Here is a 20,602-nt window from a genome sequence, read left to right as displayed (position 1 = left end):
GTCCGTCCGTCCGTCCATCCATCCATCCATCCAACATGTTCACACACACCTGTGGACAAAGGGAGAAAACCTACGGCAAGTATGGGGAGAAGATGCAAAAACCACGCCGGAAGGCCAGAAATGTTTGCAATTGTCATAATCCATACATGGACGTCGATGTCATCTCACCATGATGGGAAGTAATTCAACATAACTCCAAACCACACTAAAAACACACAGTATTGTGAAATCACTGTCAATGAAATGTCACCGGTGTTGTCTTTGCACCAGCAAGTGTACCTAATAAAGTGGCCTCGTCGAGATTGTAGCGTGAGACAAAGAGTAAAAGGGCATCCTGATCCGAGGTTGTGATTGGTCGAGATGAGCAGCGCGGGGAGGAGCCAATAAACACCATAGAATGCTGCGGTGTGCTCCTCCTCCTCTTCATTTACTCAATGCAGGCTCTCGCGGATCCAAACGAGCTTCTTAACTTTTCCTGCTCGCCGAAACTTTCTTCGAGCTCGTGACAAATGGCTGACAAGCCCTCCGACTGCTTAATACATAGAATAGTCTTAAACTGGGAAAGTTGGTTCGCTTAAATTTGATTCTTTAAAAGCGCACGAAATACTTTGGAGTGAACTCGTCGAAAGGCGACAGAAAGAATCCAGAGACTCGTCGCGGCCATCTGTTGAAAGGTAAGTTTGTGTTCACAAAGCCTCTTCCCCGGCATGCTTGACAAGTTGTATCGCCCCCACCTCGCGCACACATTTCCGTCTTTCTAAACGCAATTTCAGCTTTTTTGGGGGGGTGCATAAAATGCAATTGGATTTCACGCCGAGTCGGTCCACGCAAACCCCACACAGTCCGCCGAAATTCAAAAGACGACTTAATGTGATCCGGCATGGAACAAAAGATAGAATGCAGGCGAATGGGGCACGCTGTGCCATGCCGAGTTTATTACTGCTTTACGGCTTTCGGTTTGCTTTGCAGTTACAATGACCAAAAATGGCTTTAAACGTTGTCAAAATTGGCCAGTCTGGGGCCATTAACTTATTTACTCTAGCAATGGTCTGATATCTAAACAGATTCTTTTGTGATCGCCTTGACGTTTGACTAACCCTATCGTCTTTTAGCATGTCTTGTGGTCGTTGAACACAAATATATACAGTACAATGCTTAATACATTTAGAAGACCCCCAACCAAACTAATCTATATTGAAATAAATGCCTGTGCATTATTTACAACACATTACCTTAGCCGATATGATGTATTTTCAGGGAAAATACACGTTCTTTAAAACGCAATAAAATATCAAATTCAAATGATTGACCTGCATTTTTCACCACACCAAAAAACTATTTTAGTGGCCGGATATTGTCACACAGTTGAGAGGTTCTGGCTTCAAATATGTAGTTCTCCTTGGGCTCGTGCAGGTACTTCAGCGTCGAGCATTTTTCAAAAACGTGTTAGGTACACTGAAATGTGACTTGGAGTCACCAGAATATATTACTCGGCTCAACCGCAACACTAAGGAGTGTCAGTGAAATATAAATGAAAAATGGATGAATCATTATTTCTTCATGACACTATCAATTTTTAGTCCTTTAATTGCATTCCAGAGGAAAAAATGTTATTTTAGTAGTTAAATGTTACTCTTAACGGTAGTGAAGGTAGTATGTATTAGCACCCCTTGCTCATGGTGTGGATAAGGCTTTGAATCTCTGCTACGTACATCCTGTTGCAATGGATATAGATATAGATATGTGTTGCTGAGCAACACTGAAGCTGGATCTCACTGAAAATGAAAGAGTTACTAACGTTTCAGATGATATGACCACCTGCCTTGACTTAGAAAATAAGTGTACAGTGAGTGTGCAGGCCAACAAAAGAGTGACGGTTACTGTCATCAAAATACACTCGCTCAGGGGATTGTTATTAATTTATTTTGTACTAAAGACAGTTGGTGTAATAGTTTTTAAGCGTTACGTATGTCGAGCTGTACAAGCTTGGGAAACTTCTACGCCACGAAGATTTCAGAATAATATATGTAGTACCTGTCTGAATCTAGAAATTTATTACAAATAGACTGAATCGCAAGGTACTAAAATGCATAGTGACTCTACCAGCAAAACAATACTGCATTATTGTACTTTTAAGGGTGCAATGACCTGCCACTGAGATGTTTGGCTGGAATGTCAGGAAGGCTTTTGTGCTCTGAGCACTTGACTTTCACCGCTTGGAAACATGCCTGAACCATTTTGGTCGTGGAAAAGAAAAAAATGGAATAATTAGCCCAATTATTGTAGACTCTACTATGATGGGAGAAAAATTGACTGTCGTCTCTTTCTGACAGGTTTTAAAACTGCCTGCAGTTGTAGAGCCAGCAGGGTAATTCATTGGCTGTCACGGTGGCTGAATTTGACTCCCAGGCTTGAAATGTTAAGAGGGGTGAAAAAATGTGACATAAGAAGGCACACCGGCATCGTTAGTCATAAGGGGTGTGTGTGAAGGCCACTTGTTTGGACCTTCTCACGGGTTTATTGATATTTTTTGTAGGAGTGCTCTGTGTCGGCTTGTCTTTTAACTCCCTCAAATCCAAAGTTCATTTCCGTAGCAACACATGAAGCACAGTTTTATGACTGCCTAACAGCCCAGTGGACAACTGCGCCTTTCCGTTTAATAATCAAGGTAAAGCAGTATTTGTACATTTGTGTTTGTAGCATACTCACCCCCTATTCAAGCTGTTGGAAAATGTATACAGGAGGTGTTCCATTAAAGAGAAAATGTCACCACATAGCAAAAGCCACGCTCAGTTGACCACTGTGCTTCCTGTTTGTTTTATGTGCTTGGTCTGGAATGTTTCCATCCAAATAATCACTCAAAGGTACCACCCGTAGGTTAGTGAGAGACCACTTCACTGAAGGTGTGTCGCCTCTGTATGAACTTAACACTCTTTTAAACTGTAAAGTAGCGTGTTCTCTCAGCTAATATCTTATATTTCTTGTTTGATACTCCCCAGCTTCAAATTCAAAATGTCCGTCAGCAGCCACGAAAACCGAAAGTCTCGTTCCAGCTCCGGCTCCATGAACATCCAGTTGTTCCACAAGACGTCACATGCCGACAGCCTCCTGACCCAGCTCAACTTGCTTCGCAAGCGCAAAGTCTTCACTGATGTTGTCCTGAAAGCCGGCAACCGGGCCTTCCCCTGCCACCGGGCCGTCCTGGCCTCTTGTAGTCGTTACTTTGAGGCCATGTTCAGCGGCGGACTGAGGGAGAGCCGTGACGCCGAAGTCAACTTCCATGACTCCCTCCATCCGGAGGTGCTGGAGTTGCTGCTCGACTACGCCTACTCGGCCCGAATCATCATCAATGAGGAAAACGCAGAGTCCCTGCTCGAGGCCGGCGACATGCTTCAGTTCCACGACATCCGTGATGCGGCGTCAGAGTTTCTAGAAAAGAATCTCCACCAATCCAACTGTCTGGGGATGATGCTGCTGTCCGACGCCCATCAGTGCCAGAGACTGTACGAGTTGTCGTGGAGCATGTGTCTGGCAAATTTCGCCACCCTCTACAAAACCGAGGACTTCCTGAACCTTCCCAGAGACAAAGTGCGCGAACTGATCCTCAGTGAAGAGCTGGAGGTGGAGGACGAGAGCCTGGTGTACGAGGCTGTAATCGATTGGGTCAAGGCTGACATGGAGCAGAGACACAGCGAACTGCCAGAGTTGCTGCGCTGTGTCCGTCTGGCGCTTCTACCCGAGACGTACCTCCTCAACAACGTGGCTTCAGAGGAGCTGGTCATGTGTCACAAGGTGGGCCGGGAGATTGTGGAAGACGCCGTGCGCTGCAAGATGAGGATCCTCCAGAATGACGGCATCGTGACGGGATTCTGCGCCAGGCCCAGAAAAGTCAGCCAGGCCTTGTTGCTGCTCGGAGGACAAACCTTCATGTGCGACAAAGTCTACGTGATTGACAACAAGACCAAAGAGATCACCCCTAAAACGGACATCCCGAGCCCCAGAAAGGAATGCAGTGCCTGTGCCATCGGTTGTAAGGTAACCACATTGTATTACCTTACATCTGAACATTGAAGATCTTTACGTCGACACTTAAATCCGGTCCTTGTGTTGCAGGTATATGTCACTGGAGGGCGTGGCTCTGAGAACGGAGCCTCCAAAGATGTCTGGACCTATGACACCTTGCACGATGAGTGGTCCAAAGCGGCACCCATGTTAGTTGCCAGATTCGGACATGGCTCAGCAGAGCTGGACCACATGCTTTACGTGGTGGGCGGACACACTTCTCTTGCTGGATCCTTTCCCGCCTCCCCGTCCGTGTCCTTAAACAAGTGGAGCAGTACGACCCTCAGACCAATAAATGGACGCTGGTGGCCCCGCTCAGAGACGGTGTGAGCAACGCCGCGGTGGTCGGCGCGAAAAACAAACTGTTCGCCTTTGGAGGAACCAGCGTCAACAGAGAGAAATATCCCAAGGTTCAGTGCTTTGACCCTTGTCAGAACCGCTGGTCCGTTCCGGCAGCGTGTCCGCAGCTTTGGCGCTACACGGCGGCAGCAGTGGTCGGGAGCCACGTCGTCGTGATCGGGGGCGACACCGAATTCTCAGCCAGTTCCGCATATCGCTTCAACAGTGAGACGTATCAGTGGTCCAAATTTGGTGACGTGACTGCCAAACGGATCAGCTGTCATGCGGTGGCATCAGGAAACAGACTCTACGTGGTTGGTGGGTACTTTGGGGCCCAAAGGTGTAAGACACTAGACTGCTACGATCCATCGTCGGACTCTTGGGACAGCGTGACCAGCGTTCCTTACTCACTCATTCCCACGGCGTTCGTCAGTACGTGGAAGTACCTGTCAGCCTAGAAACGCATGGCCGTGTCATGCTTCCTACGGTGAGTATCTCTCGTCCCCAAAACACCTTACACGGCCTGAAGGTGAATGTCAGTTTGAGCCGGACTAGGCCGGTTTCCAAGCCTGCACTGTTGCCAGGGTTGCTACTGGTTACAGTTACACATTATCAAGCCGCTGTGATGACCGGGTGTTGGATAAACACGCTGGTCTGCAGAGCTGGAGGAATGTCAGCGGCGTTGCTAATTACAGAGGGTCACAACACTGGGCCTCTGTCATTGGTTCAGGCCTGCGCTTGCGGTGCCAGGTAGACGAAGGGGTCGATCTGTGAGGAGTCAACGCCCAGAATTCAAAAGAACGGGATGTTTCGGTCTAGGTGGACAGTGAACTCCTTTAGTTGATGGATGTATTCCAAACACATCCACAATGGATGTAAATCTGCAATATAGAGAGACCAGATTTTTTTTACTTTCCCACAACATATTTAAATGTCGTAAAACGCTTACTTGTTGTTGAACACCTGTTTGCACTCTCCTGTTCACACAGTTCTTTGGATAAGAAGCCAATAGTGCTTGATTCACGTTGTTTGTCACTCCTAGGTGAAGTTCACTGTAAAATTGAAATGTTAAACACAATTCAACATAACTGACAATTCGACATATTTGAACTCTACCAAACCATATAATTTTTTCCCTGAAAAGTCCATTATCATAACGAGAACAATGTGAAACACTGTCAGAAATTATTACAAGATGAGTAAGATTGTAAACCTTCAACCGGTTGCTACTTTTACACATATGGAGCAGCAACACATTGTATCAAAGCATTCATCACTATTCATAGATAGCATGTGTCTTCTTTGTAGGAAGAGTGAGCATTAAAACAGCAAAATCCACAACTCTGATGGGGTGTACTCTTCTTGTGAAAATGTATGCCGCATCTCTTCTAGTAGACTTCACTTGTTCTGTACTGTAAGAACCCGTAAATAAAGAAAACAGGGTTTGCATATGCACTTTCATCAGAATTGGGCTGGGCGGTCCATCCTAAATAATGTCAGTCAATTGTCATAGAAGCATTCTGAGTTTCTGCTGGTTCAGGAAATTCTTTAGTGAGCTCAGCGTTTGTATTCAAATACTCAGTCGAGGGAAAACGCTTTATGCTGTACAACTCACCCGGTTTGCATTTCATAGACTGAAGCGTCTCTTTATTGTTGGTTGACGATTTATTCATCATCTAGATAAAAAAGTAAACTCGAGTAAGGATTTCATTACGATACCAAGAGTCATTCGGCTGCATGCGCTTGCACCTGGGGTTATATGCTATTGATTTGTTGGTTTTGAGGGATTGGTTTATTTTGATCAAATTTTGAGGAAATGTTTTTTTTTTATCACATCCCATAATTATTTTTTCTCCTTTCTTTTTTTCCCCCTTCAAACTAACTGCAGTCTTGCTTCCATACACTGAGAAGCTTTGGTCTCCCTAAGTGCATAGTCTATGTAATGTAAATAACAATTCCCTCATTCCTATAGGCATGTTATTTTCACTTTGACAGATCGTTTTCGGGGACTTGACAACAACCACATTTTCTTCAGTCTGGTAAACAAGATTGTAACTTCCATACGGGCGCGTCGTGCAATGCCAAGACGGTGACGTATAGCTGAGTGCGAGCGAGGGCGTCTGTTGCGCCGCCTTTGTTGACTGTACACAGCTGGGATGTGAGAAAAGGGGGGTGATAGGGGCTTATAACCTGACTGCTGCTGAGGACCACTGTCTCTGTGGTATGTATTTTGGTCTTTGGGGCATGGTTGGAGACAGGCAGGCTGGTTTAAGAAAGATCAAGGCACCGCATCGCTCTGCAGTTGCCATGGCGACCGCCCCCTTGCCTTTGTTTAATTACAACTGAGAAGGGGTAAGAAGAAGCAGAGATCTGCAGAGGGCCAACTTGTTGAAGCAGGAGAATGGTGGTCCGTGTGTGTGTGCTGCTTTCTTTTTGTGGCAATGAAAAAATACACACCCACACATACACACGTGCACGCACAGTTGCAAGTGCAGCACGAGTAAGACCAGAAGTAGCAAAGCTATATTTTGCCCACTTTGGCAGCCGAAACTAATGCCTGCCTAAAAATACTTACTTCAGAGGCTGTCAACTTTCAGCTGGGGTCAGAGAGGCAGAATAATTGTGTTTCTGTCGTGCTTGCATGGGATTCATATAATGTTTATGACAGGCTTGAAAATTTGCATTAAGCTGTTTATGAATTTTATTTGGCTTTTATGCATGCAGTTGTGGCAAAATGATGGCACATTCATGTGCAGGGTGGGACCAAAAAAAAGTGGACATGAAGCCATTTTGCATGAGGCAATTATTAACTGAAAACAGATACAAAACAGACACTTCTTGGAGCCTGAATAAGCAAAACATTAATCTGAAAGTGAACGTTTTTGCAAACAACACCCCCAAGTCTGAAGTGGCCATCCAAGAGTTTCGTCTGTGCATGAGCCACAACATAAGCAAACATGGAAAAAAAAATGATTGTTATCAATTCTTCAGCCTTTTGTCCAAGCCCCCCTAGGACCCACTCACGCTTCACTCCCCAGCCATCGCCTCTCATCGCATCAAAATCACAAAATAAGTATCACTTTAACAGCTTCAACAGAAGTCGTGTGATGGTGTACACCTGGCGGGGGCAAGGGTCGCCCCGGAGGCGGGGGAGACGTTGGCGAGCTTGTGGCGTCCCAAGACAGCTGCTGTAAAACGGAAAGGTCACAGTGGGACGAGGGAGAGAGTGCCAGGCCCCTCTACTCCTCTCTCTCTGCTAATGTCATATTAATGCAATGTGCACCATGAGGGCCACCAGGATCCCAAAGCGAATGAGCATTCTATAATTGCATCTGTGTACAACAACCCCCCCTCCCCCTTCCACCTTCCACACACAGTTATTAAATAGCACGTGAACACTGCATTCCCTTGAGTAATCAGTCTGCTGATTTGCATAATTCTAATGGACTTTTTATTAGGCTTTTCTCTGTGCTGTAAAGTTAAGAGAAAGGGAGAGTGGAGAAAATGCTTCAAATGGCTGAATAATCGTCCACACTAATTTGATTAGGCCCTCAAAAGTGACGCGCTATCATACAGTTCCAGGGGCCTCTTCGGGGGAGCCAGCTGGCATGAGCCAATGCGTGTCTGCGCCCGCTCATTCATCTCGAATTGCATAATATTTGCGCCTCTGAAGTGGTATCCAAGCGGCACGTTTTGTGAGGGACCCTCTTTGTCCCCCTGTTTTGCCTCAAGGATGGCACATTCACCTGTGCAGCTGCACCAGGACGCCGGCCCCGCCACTCTTTTACAGCACAATCAATGCAAACGCATGTGAATGCTTGCGCTTCAGCCAAAGGTCAAAACGGTGGACGACTCGGAGGTTATTAGTAAACACGGAAGCGGCAGTAACCGCAATCAAGACGAGATGAATGTGTGTGTTGTGAATGACTTAATGGTTTGGTGATTACTTACTTCATTGTTGGAAGGCCACACCATATTGTGCCTTGAACAACTTTCCTTGGGGGCAGCAAAGTGCATTTAGTGTTCTCCCTGCATCTGCAAATTCCTCCCACAGCCCAAAAGGAAAAAGCATTCGAGATTCATTGAAGGCTGTATTGTCCATGGGTGTGAAGGGTGATGGGTTGTTTCTCTACATGGGGCCTGTGATTGGCAGGCGACCACTCAAATTCAGCTGTGATAGGCTCCAGGTCATTTATGGCCCAAAATGAGAAGTGTTGAGCACGATAGAAAATAGTTGGGTGGCCTTTCTGATTCGCTAGCACGACATTGCTGGCAGGATGAGATACTGTGCCGATTGTTGCTTTACATTTTCAAACAGATCCAATTAACCACATGTTGGTACTTAAATCATGTTCAAGGCGAAAAACGTATTTTACTCATTCACTGCCAGACATGTGCAAAAATGTGTCCACTCCAGTGCCAGGGTTTTTGTCATTGTCACTTGAATTCCAGTACCCACATAATATTGAGTTTTAATACTACATAAACATTCAATACAGCGTTAGAAGCCTTAGACTCTCTTTCTCAAAAAGTAGTTAATTCCTAAATTATGTGGGTCTGGAGTTGTATGAGCTTTAAATGAGGGCGGCTGTCCAAAATACAATGCAATACATCCATATTGGATTCTATAGCGCTTTAACGGGAGCTGAAGCTGGAACAAATCATTAACATGGAAAATGGGAAATGCTGCCCCCTAGTGGAAAAGAAAAAAACATTTCCAGAGGCCATGGCCAACACTTTATCAGCACCCGAGCATGAAAAAACAAAACCCGAACAAATTCAGGAATGGCGCTGTCATATTTTCAATTCCCGAATAAATTTGTGAATAACAATGTATGAGTTAAGTCTTTTTAAAAATGCAGCATGGTAACTGTTAGCACAACCATGTATTTTCTATAGTGCTTGTCCTTGTTAGGGCTGAATGTGAGTTCATGATGCCACCCACTAACTTTGGGAGTACACACTGTTATGGTTGCCAGCCAAATCTCACATCATTTATAGTCTTCACTACCTTCAGCATATTTTTGCAATGTTGAAGAAAGTGGCCTTGGCTGGCAACCGGTTCTGGGTGTCCCCCACCTACTGCCCAGTATGTCAAAGACTCAGGGCCAAATAAACAAGTGATATAAATTTACATGGACCGCTATATCTGGGTACAGTACGTTCGCGCACAGTTGAAATGCACGTGTGGATGGGCATTCCTACAAACAATTCCCCGACTGTTTCTCCAGGCAATGTTTGTTCACCTGGATTAACCTTGAACTACTTCCAATAATAAGCCTAAGACATTAGGTAATGCTTTTAATTCTAATTAGCTTTCCATTTGGCTGCGTTTGGCTACAGCGTGTACTCCGAGAAGATCACAGAGGTCGTTCAGAGGATCACACTGCGACGTAATGTGCGTTCTACTTCTCTTGCATTTACTATGTTGCGTTTGTTGTGAAAAGGTTAGATACGGTCGGTGAGTTATACACAAGTGATGACGCTGAGTCAAAGTTATGAAGTTAGGTATTCACTCAGCAAATCATTAAAGAGAAGAGCAGAAAATGACAGGCAGCGAGATGTTGAAAGATTAGTATAGAATAGCGCTGACTCTTATTATTAAAAAGTAATCATGGCCGTCACTCAGTAAACCACTAAGGAGTGAGAAGCAGCTTTGTCATCATCTCCACTCGAGAAAGATTAAACGCGTCGCAGAAGCACTGCCCGTCCGTGTTTTGCACGCCGTTCAGTTTGGGGGGGCGGGGTTGATGATGGCGGCCTGGTTCAAACTTATCCTGTTGGTCACTGGTTGCTAAGTGACCAAACAGGTTGTGAATTGGTGCCGTGTTCGTAGTAGTAGGTTACAATGTGGCAATATGGATTTGCCACCTTTACAAAAAGCTCTCAGGTGACTTTTACTGAGGAGGAGATGAACGGCAACCAGGAAATGAGAATGATAATGTGTGATTAGAAAGACACGGTGGGATCTTGGGGAGTTTAGGCTTGTCTGTGAGCGACAGCTATTCGAAGATTGCCTGGAGGTGTACCGCAGGTACTAAATGAGACGTCCAGTGTGCACTCCCTGTTTGTGTGAACAATAGCGTTAGAGCATGCATCAGCATAGGCATCGTCGGTCCCTTTTCATCATCCAAACAAAGCAACCGCAGTCAAACAGGTTGAGATTAGAGAGCAGGCGCTCATCCGCTGACAAACAAGGATAATTAGGGGTAAAACAGCGCCTTCCTCCCTCCAAATTTCCAAGTGAAACATTCCATCCTAAGTGCAGGGTATTGACCTATCTGCGGCGGCAGCTGGAGATCGCAGATGCCAAATTTTGAACCAGACTTGTGAAAATGGTGCTCAACTGCCTGATCCGAGGAGGAAGCTCTCATGCATCTCATACGTTGTACCAGATGCTTTTCACAGGAGATGATTACCTCCTCCGAGGACCGCGTTAGTAATATTATGCAAAAAATGACTCACCATCACTGCATATTATGCAGTCGGATCTACATCTTTCTTCACTCATTGTTGAAAATTGAATACTTAAAAAAAATGACACGGTGTTGAATTGACGATAGCTTAGTTTAGCAATTCTTTGCAAAGACTCAAGGAAACAACATCTCAATCTGGCTCACTTCAAACAAGTTCCTCAAATGGTTTGCTCTTTCTCTTGCACGCCTTGACCCAGCATCCTTCTCACAATTCATTAGGTTTCCTATGCAAATTCTTACAGTTTTGGGAAACGCATGGAAAATTAGAAGAAAAAAAAAGTCAAATGTCCTGGAAAACTGTGTGTCCTCCCTCTTATTCTCTTTGCCTTGTGGGTGAAAGCAAATGGGTTACAGTCATGCACCGTATGTCTCTTTTCAAGCCAAAGTAAGGCTTTATTTTGAAGAGTTGCAGTGGCGCGGTATATCGAGTGTGAGTTTTATTTTATTTTTTTCTCGTGTTGAGTGTCAAGAGAGTTGGAGTGGGGCGCGCCATCACTTTTGGCTGTGAGATCTAAGTTGAAATACAATCCATCTCTGGTTTCATTCAGTATAGCCGCAGCGACCATGACGACGGCTTCAAGCTAGCGAAAGGCCACATTTCACTCAGTGTTCTTTACTTGCTCAATGATCTGACACCAGAAACAGATAATATGTGAAAGAGAAAAACAGAAGTCAGGAATATATATACATTAAAAATACCGTGTGTGCAATTTTTCGTGCAGTTTTTAAAGCCACGTGGTGTCTGTAACACATCAGCTGCTCATTCGGCAATTAAATTTTCTTGATTTACTTTGAAAGTCATTTCAATCGTTTTTTTACGCCCCATGGATCAGTTCAATGTCAGATATTTTCATGGACCGGCTTGATAAATACAAGGGTCGAAAAGAGATTAGATTAGATTAGATTCAATTTTATTTGTCCCACAGTGGATACATTTTCTTTTCACAGCAGCAAAAACAAAATATAGGAGCTGCTGGAAAGGCAGTCACTCTCGTAGTGCCACCTTGAAATACAACAAAATAAAATGACCTACATAAAAACACAGGTTTCTTCTAAATATAATGCTAAATCATTGCACAAGGAATGTCATTTCTGGCTACAATGTTCTCTGGTCAATATGGTCATGCTTAAACGTGCCTTTAAAATAAGACGCAGCACAAATATAAAGTGCAAGAAAAAGCAGATTCACGATCACAGCATATTATGCATGAGAATCTCCCATTGGTATGAACATTTGTTTTTTAAATCCAAGTACATTATCGGTATGATGACAACTGGACTTGTACCAGAACTGGTGAAACAGGCCTCGAAAAAAAAGGAATTGGAACCCTTATTTTCAATGGTAAAGGCGAGTGGTATGAGCTATAGTTTCCTGTACTAGATTCCGTACAGTGTAACTGTACATCATCGCTCATCGCCAAAATTGTTTTAGGGGTAAACACATTTGTTAAAACTTAGCTGGTCATTTGCAAGTCGGAATCTGACGGATGGGGTTGATTTAACTCATTCACTGCCAGCCATGCAAAAGTATGTTGACTCAAGTGCAAGGGTTTTTGGCATTGTCACTTCAATTCCAGGACCCACATAATATTGAGTTTTAGGATGACATAAATGTTCAATACAGCGTTAGAAACCTTAGACTGACTCTCTTCTTTCATCAGACAAAAGAGTTAATTCCAATTATATGGGTCTGTAATTATGTGAGCTTGAAATGAGGGCGACGATGCAAAATACAATTCAATACATACATATTGGTTTATATAGCGCTTTAACAACAGGTGAAGATGGAACAAAGCACTATCACGGCAAGAGGGAAATGCTGACCCCCTTGTGGAAAACAAAAAACATGGCCAGTGCTTTATTGGCACCCAAACAAGAAAATACAAAACCTGAGTACATTCGGAATGGTGCTGTACGTCATATTTTCAATTCGCAAATAAATTTGCGAATGGCAATGAATGAGTTAAAGTCAAAGTCAGCTTCATTGTCAAATAAGCTAATATGCATGACATACAGCACAGATGAAATTAATGTCCTCTCGGACCCAGCATGCAAGGCACTAATAGTTGGCGAACGTCATATCGCATAGTTGGCGAACGTGGCTAAAAAAGACATACAATTGACAAGACAATACAAGTGGATACATTGGGGTCACATTTTGGTGTTTGTCATATGTTTACGGTTTAAAGTGTGAACGTACTCTGGACAATTGTAAACATTTGGGAAGGCGGGGCTCTTCATTTGTTGTTGCTATTTACGGCAGGGCTCGCGTCTCTTCTCCAGATGGGTTTAAAGTACTATTTATTTCAGCGGGGCATATTTAGATATTTTTCAAGGAACAACGCATGCACCTGACCCAATTCACACATATAGCGCAGGTGGTGAAAAATGTCTTCCGCATTGGCACATTCAGTCTTTTAGTTATTTACACAGTTATTATATTCTGCACGACATCTTAATCAGAGTCCACGGGGGGAAGCGGGCGAGCAGCGCCGTTGACGCGACACCTCATGAAGCGGTGCTGAGCTGCGTTGGATATCTCTTTGACAAGCTGACTGCAGACCTGGAGGCCTCCTTGCATTCTTGTGTGGTCATGTACCCTCGCTCGGTCGTCACCAGACCGGAACATTAATCTCCTTCTTTCACCTTCTCTCCACAGCAACGAGGATGAAGGGGCCCGTGTGTGTTCCCCGCCGGCGTTCCCGGTACCGTCAACATTGGATTGGCTCGATTCCTGGAAAGTCAAGACTGAAAGAGCGTCTTCATCGCCTCCTTCCACCGGCCGGATGTGTTTGCCCAGAACGCCTTGTGTAACTTTCCCATGTAGCCCCGAAGCCGGTGCGGTTGCCATGCACACTTTGTAACATGCGAAGAAGCACAGCCAGGGGAGGCCCCGGAGCACAAAACTCCAAATGTTTGACTCAAGTCCCGCAACATCGAAAACTTGCATTGACCGACAAGTGTAGAAGTCGTGCTCAAAGCGTCTGATTTAATGCACCGTACGACTCTTCCTGTCTCTATTTTTAGACATTGGACTTGGGCTTCCCTCAATTTTGGCCATCTTAAATTTGCATCTTCCTTCTGAAGTGAAAATACAAGATGGCAAGGGATGGTTACAGCTGAAGAAATTACTTTTTATTCTGTGTGTCTCAGGGTTATGTTCATTTTTTTTACTGCATGAAGAGGCATGAACTGTATTCGCCAAACAATGACCTCTTTTATTGTCTGTTTTCTACAATGCTCTTTGTGTGAATGTACAAGTTTTAAGACAATGGTTGTTTTCGATGACATCTGCAGTGACTTTTCATCTGAAAATGAAATGAAATGAAATGAAAGTGCTTATTATTGCGGCAGTCATATTGGAAACAATATGCTGCCAAAACATGACGTGTAAAACTTTGCGGCATCTCATTTAATGATAAGGATGTGTCCCAATTTATTTATAGCTACTGTATCTTTTTTTTTTCAATTTTTCGTTTGTTCATCTTAAATAGACTGAAAAATATTTTTTTTATATTTTCTTAATAGTTGATCATTTCTTTATGATTTGCACAGTTTGTACAAGCTCTCTCCGTGGTCTTAACTTGATAATGTCTTTGTCTTAACCCGCCTTTGGGTCATGCAAATGCTTTTTTTTTTTAATCCAGCTAACTTAATGTGATCAGACATGTTGATTGACAGTCTGTTACTTCACTTTTTTTCTTTCTATCAATAAAGTAATATCCTGATAAAAGCAGCGCCCTTGTTGTGTTTGTCATCTATTTTCCAAGGGATGTGTGGTATTAGGAAGCTCAAGCGGTCTTCTCGTCACACAAGCTCTAAAGCAAACAGAGCCTTCAGTCAAACAGGCTCCTCCACACATGGACAATTCAATTTTATGATGTTGCTTTTATTGTGCACAGGGAGATTTCAATATCAAATACAAATGTCTTCAGAGTTGCGCAACTGCTCCGAAATCACACTTTAAATATTTAAACATCACTTCAAATGCGGCTTGCTTAAAAAGCCGCATAAAGCCTTTCATCCCAAAATTTAGTGCCGATAATTGAAGCAGTGTGATGCAAGTAATTTCTTTTTTCAAGAGAGCTGAGGCAGACCGGGACTGTTAATTGGACGTACACAAGAGGCGGCTCTGAAAATGCCACAGTGAAGCTGCGACATGCCGGGAGCGACCCACGCTCACTGAAGCATGTGGACACGTTCATGTCAGTACGGGTCATTCTAAACGCGGCTCTATTTGATGTTTTTTTTTGTGTGTTATTAGGACATTTTTATTAGATTTAGTATTGCTCAAATTGACTCAAATTGTCAGCAAATATTTCAGAAAAAAATATCTGAAAAGTGTCATCGTGATTCAAAACACAACATGTGTTTTTTTGTTCATATATCTTACAGCCTATGTCTTCAAATCTATGGTCTTTGAGTTGTAACTCGTTAAATGAAGGCGTCTTCAGATCATTGTAAAGCAAAGAAGCTACTAAAACAGAACTTTATTTGAAGGGTGGAGTGAGGGTAATCACAGCCACTTTAAATGTTTAAATGTTGAATTTATGTTCTGACTTGTGTTGGTGTTAGTTTGAATGGGAATGGTTAGTTTTGAACACAGGCACAATTTCAGTGTTGAGAGGGTGTGCACACTTGTGCAACCAAATTATCACAGTTGTTTATTTTCATTTTATCTATCTATCTATCTATCTATCTATCTATCTATCTATCTATCTATCTATCTATCTATCTATCTATCTATCTATCTATCTATCTATCTATCTATCTATCTATCTATCTATCTATCTATCTATCTATCTATCTATCTATCTATCTATCTATCTATCCATCCATCCATCCATCCATCAAGTAAATGGTAGAAATTCATTGGTGGTGCATTTTTACAGAAACGTTGCTGAATGTCACTAAATCAAGCAACAAAAGCGTGACTTTGGGATCAACACGTTTAGTCACCCTCATCAAAGCTTCATTTATGGATTCTTTAAGACAATACACAAGTGTTGAAGAAGATGAAACATGCCTGTTTGAAAAGTAGCTGCGGGGTCATGGTTGGCGGCAAATATGTGTGTGTGAGTGTGTGTGTGTGTGTGTGGGGGGGGGGGGGGGTATGATGGGCCAGTCAAAGGCTCCTATTGTAATGCAAAATGCACAAAGCAAGTGGTTTCAAACACAACTAGCCGGCAACGCTATTAACCAGCGTGAAAAAATAGTCATTTGAACGTTGGCTGCAAAGAAAAGAACATCAGAGGTCCCCCCAAAAACAAAAACAAAAAGATGAGGGAGGGGCCACTAACTGCTGGAACAATCTGTGCATATAAAGGGTGGGGGGTGGGGGGACTTTGTTCATGTATAAGGTGGGAGGAGCGTTGTTTGGACTTCTTGTTAAAGGAAGCAGCGAGGTGGAACGGACAGAGACTTTTTCACAAAATATTGGTGTGCCTCTGCTGACCAAAGACCCCCAGCGGCCCCCTCCCCACCAGTCTCGCAGGGACACAAAGATGCCTTGATGAGGCCACAATCAACGTCCCTTTGCCGTCCGCCCCTGGTGTTGGGTGGGGGGGGGGGGGGGTCTCATTACCCATGGGACGGATCCACCAATCAATGTGCACCTTCTGGTCAAAGCTGATTGCGTGTCTGATGTCTTCTAACGCTGAGGCAAAGGTGGCAAGAGGGTCAGTACCGTATGGAAATCTGGGTTGTTGGTGGAGAGGTGCCTAGCTGTTCTTGCTGCTCACTGATGCTCTGGGTGCGTCTGTTAAACTGTCAATTGTCAATCAAATACCACTGTTACAATCAAGAAAGGACAGATGCTACTTATGCCTACATAGATATCTGAACATTTCGGCCGTGTAAATAAAGTCTAAAGTCTGAGTGAAGTCTCTCGCTTAAGATCTCCAGTGACTGGAATATATCCAACCGGGTCATCAGAGGCCTTTTCCACGCAGTGAATAATGAGGCGTTCCAAAAATGATATGCCAGAATGAAACTCCACAAACTGGCTGCCACATCACAATTATTATTATTTTTCTCCCTCTCGCTTTTCTGCCTTCCATTTGTCACAAACACGCAAAGATGATCAATAACAAGGCGCTTGAAATCAGCCACTTCGGTGTCCTAGCCAAGGTAAAGATATTTCCGAGTGTAAGCATGGTTAACTAGCTAACTGCTTATTGTAAATACGCCAGCTAACTGCTGAAATTAAAAAAATAGTGGGGGTAGAGGGGCTCAAATGTGGTACTGCCACCTATAAAAGAAAAAAACACACTGAAAAACCGAAATGGTAAAAATTGTTTAAGGTGTTAGCTTAAAACAACACATAGCCAAGGTTGGATGAAATTCTTGTGGTAGAAGTGTTAAACTCATTTTTTTTTCTGTCTCTGTTCATGCCCATGTCCTCCTTGTTCCATCAAACAGTTGAAATCACAAAGACTCCTTGTGTTGTTGAGGTAAGAAGCTATCTGTCATCTTTAGCCAAGTACAGGTCTTATTCGTATTCAGATGCATCATGCAGTCTTTTGGCTCTGTATGAGGCAAGTACGCAGTTAATCATTTCTCCTTCGACAGAGCTGGAGCCAGTGCTGAGAAGTAAGTAATGTGAGGTCCCTATATTTTAAAAATACAGTATTATAAATAACCTGAAAGGAAACTAGATATTGTAAGTGTGCTTTTTAGCTCGCGCCATATCGAAACTACTGATGTATGACCAAAAGCTAAACAGTCAAATGTATGAGTGATTTATTCAGTTATTGTGTGTTGTACGTTATATTGTTCTTTTTAGCATGCATTGTACCTTCATAAACATAATTAAATATATATTTTTAAGGATCGTTCCTTATAGTGGAAGAAGGTTAAACACGAGTTTTTAATCAACCACGGCCAATTCTGTGACTGTATCATGACATTTGTGGAACGTTTTTTTTTTTTTTTTGGTCGAGGCTTAAATGGACTTTGAGTGCATTATTAGAACCACATGGCCTGGGCACGTGTTTGCCAAGAGCACAGGCACAGAATCGACTCCGCTTTACTTGCCTTAGTTTGTTGTGGTTGGTTTTCCATTTCAGGAAATTACAACCAAAAAAACCCACGCCGCACTAAACACATTAGTTGGAACTAGACTTAACAACAGTAAAATTTCCGCGCACAGAATACAAATCACAAATAGGGTTTGGCGGGATGCTCCAATATTTTGCTCCAGTCTCCATGTTTCTTTAATTGATTGTACCACGATTGGCTCGTGACTGCCCTAGAAATTACCGTTCAAAGTCATTTGACTGATTGCCCGCCATCCATCACTTTGATACATCAAAAACGAAATCCTAAGAAGCCAATTACCCATCCATCTATTTTGGTGATTTTTTGTTCATGTTTAAGCACTGAAAAGTGTGTCTTATTCTGGAGAATAAGAATACCAATTTCTATAGAACCAACAAGGGACTTGCAGCCATCATGGTTCGCTCCCTAATTACATCTTGTGTATTTAAAACAACCACACGGCCATCGCTACGTTAATGCTAACAGACAATGGGCAACTCCCTAGGCACCCAAGCAAATAATTAGCATTTGTGTGGCGCTGGAATTACTCTTGGAGTAACGGATATCTGAACACATGGTGCAACACGACAGTGGGGAGACCATAAAATAAGAATTTTTATCATTGGTGAAGAGACACCGATATAACTGCCCATTAATGAGCCAAGATAGAAGCGGCCTAGGTCAAAATCTGAGCCTGCAATGTCAGAACCAGGAGGCAGAAGTGATAACTGCTGACATGGAGCAATAATCCTCAAAAAGTTCTAATTTCCAACAGACTCTTTTCTTATAGACAGTGTTTTTAGGTGTTCAATTACCTTACATGTTTCGGCGTATACTTCCGCCTTCGTCAGTGTGTCACGGATGTTGTTGTGACGCGCCTTTTTCAGCTGATGTTCAGCTGTTGTTGAGCTGAACATCATCTTAACACAAATCAAAAAGTTCTGATTAAAAACTGCAGTCACGTATATCACATCAAACCGATCAATACCACATCAATCATCGTATCATCTACCGGGACAGAGATCATTTTGAAATGTGAAAAAGCTTCAAGGCAATCATTGGCTTCCTAATGATGCATTCATGCAAACTGGAGGACTAATGAACTGTACTCTGACATGCTTGCGAATGCACTGCAGGGGGATGTTTGGGAGCAAACATTTTGCTCAAACACCCCCACCGCCCCATGCTGAGGTTTCCCAGTGAAGTCATGAGGAGCAAACAGACTGAGACAGACCGACTGTCAGCAGCATGACCAGTGGAGCGAAACAAGACTTGTCTTGTGTCGGCTGTGCGTGTGTGCGACCGTGCCACAAAACCAGAGGGTGTGAAGGCCTTCTCTGCTGGCCTAAAGATATCTGAATCACAGACTAATGTGAATCCATGAATTCTCATGAAATAATTCCACATTGTCTTTCAGCTTCCTTTTATTGCTTTTCTCCTGTTGTGTGCTTCCAGATGTGTGTTTTTGTATCTAAGCATTTAAACAATCACATTTTAGCCATCATTTATTACCAGGGTCAGAAATCTACCTGGTGGACGTTTTCACAATCAGTGAACTCTGGCCACTCAGAGTTTTCGCAAATTATGATTGGCTAGTCACATGAATGGCTAGTCACTAGCTGGTAGTGAAGAGCATACTGGCCAGAGCAAGCTCACTGTATCTGGAGCGAGCTGCATAAGCAAATATATTGTATACTGTATAGCGGTTTTGTCAACCCACAAGAAATGGATTTGGTTGGACGTTTTCACAATCAGTGAACTCTGGCAACTCAGAGTTTTCGCAAATTGTGATTGGCTAGTTACGTGAATGGCTAGTCAAAACCGACTTTTCAAGAAAAAAATGGACATCATTAACAAAGGTTGGACAGCTCCGAAGCTAGCAAAAATTTATGACGTTATTATGAATCCACACGCTCATCATAAAAATTCAGAGTTTCATGACAGTAATTCTTAAGTTTCTTCAAGTCACAAGTTATTTCCTGGCCAACGTCACACGCTAGTGGACGCGTAGTAATATCACACCACAATCGCAGCTGTGGATTGATTGAGACGTAGCACTACTGAAGGCCTAGGAGTGCCATGCACGGCCCACCTCTGGTGTGAAGAAAGGGTCCTATTGTTGTTTGATGTTCAAGTGTTTAGTTTTGTATTTTTGGATCTGCATTTTTGGTTCAAAATTTCTCTTTGCTCGTCACATTGGAAACCACTCATAAAACCAAAAACAGAAGAGTCAGATCCAAATGTGCACCATTTTATTCATATAGTGACTCTTGTACTGTATAATGTTGCTTCTCATTATACATTTAAGCGTCTTAAAATGATTTTTGTGGATAGTTTTTTACTAGAGTGGAACATCTAAGGATAAAAACGCATTCCATTCCAGGATGTGGTTTGATGTTCAATTCTTTGTTTTTTAATTTAATATTAGTTTTTTTTCCTCCCTAAAACAAGTATGCCACAACCAAGCATGGGACTCAATTAAAATGAAATGAAAAAGCCTTTAAACCCTTGCAAAAAAAGGTCATCTGTATGATTTGTCTCATGAAATATAGCACAGTAGTTAGCTATAAACCACTTGACGCGAGAGTCTAATTACTGGTTTGACTTGAAGGGGGCGTGATGAGTGAAAAACACTTATTGGCGGCTCATCCACTTGCGCGAGAATCTTTAGAACTGAAGGAAACGCT

General features: G+C 43.1%; 1 protein-coding gene across 1 annotated transcript; it reads left to right on the top strand.

Annotated features, from left to right (window-relative positions):
* The first annotated feature begins 443 nt into the window (after positions 1-443).
* enc3 (ectodermal-neural cortex 3) lies at positions 444-14,605 on the top strand. Its single transcript, XM_089000914.1, is given in 5 exon segments — positions 444-674; positions 3,000-4,035; positions 4,114-4,315; positions 4,318-4,888; positions 13,537-14,605. Coding segments are annotated over 3 exon segments (1,767 nt in total). The 5' UTR covers positions 444-674; positions 3,000-3,012; the 3' UTR covers positions 4,860-4,888; positions 13,537-14,605.
* The last annotated feature ends 5,997 nt before the right edge of the window (positions 14,606-20,602 follow it).

The sequence above is a fragment of the Hippocampus bargibanti genome, linkage group LG07 (assembly GCF_051943395.1).
Source record: "Hippocampus bargibanti isolate YZ-2025 linkage group LG07, ASM5194339v1, whole genome shotgun sequence".
NCBI lineage: Eukaryota > Metazoa > Chordata > Actinopteri > Syngnathiformes > Syngnathidae > Hippocampus > Hippocampus bargibanti.
The sequence above is the reverse complement of the archived record's forward strand: the minus strand, read 5'-3'. Positions and strand labels throughout refer to the sequence as shown.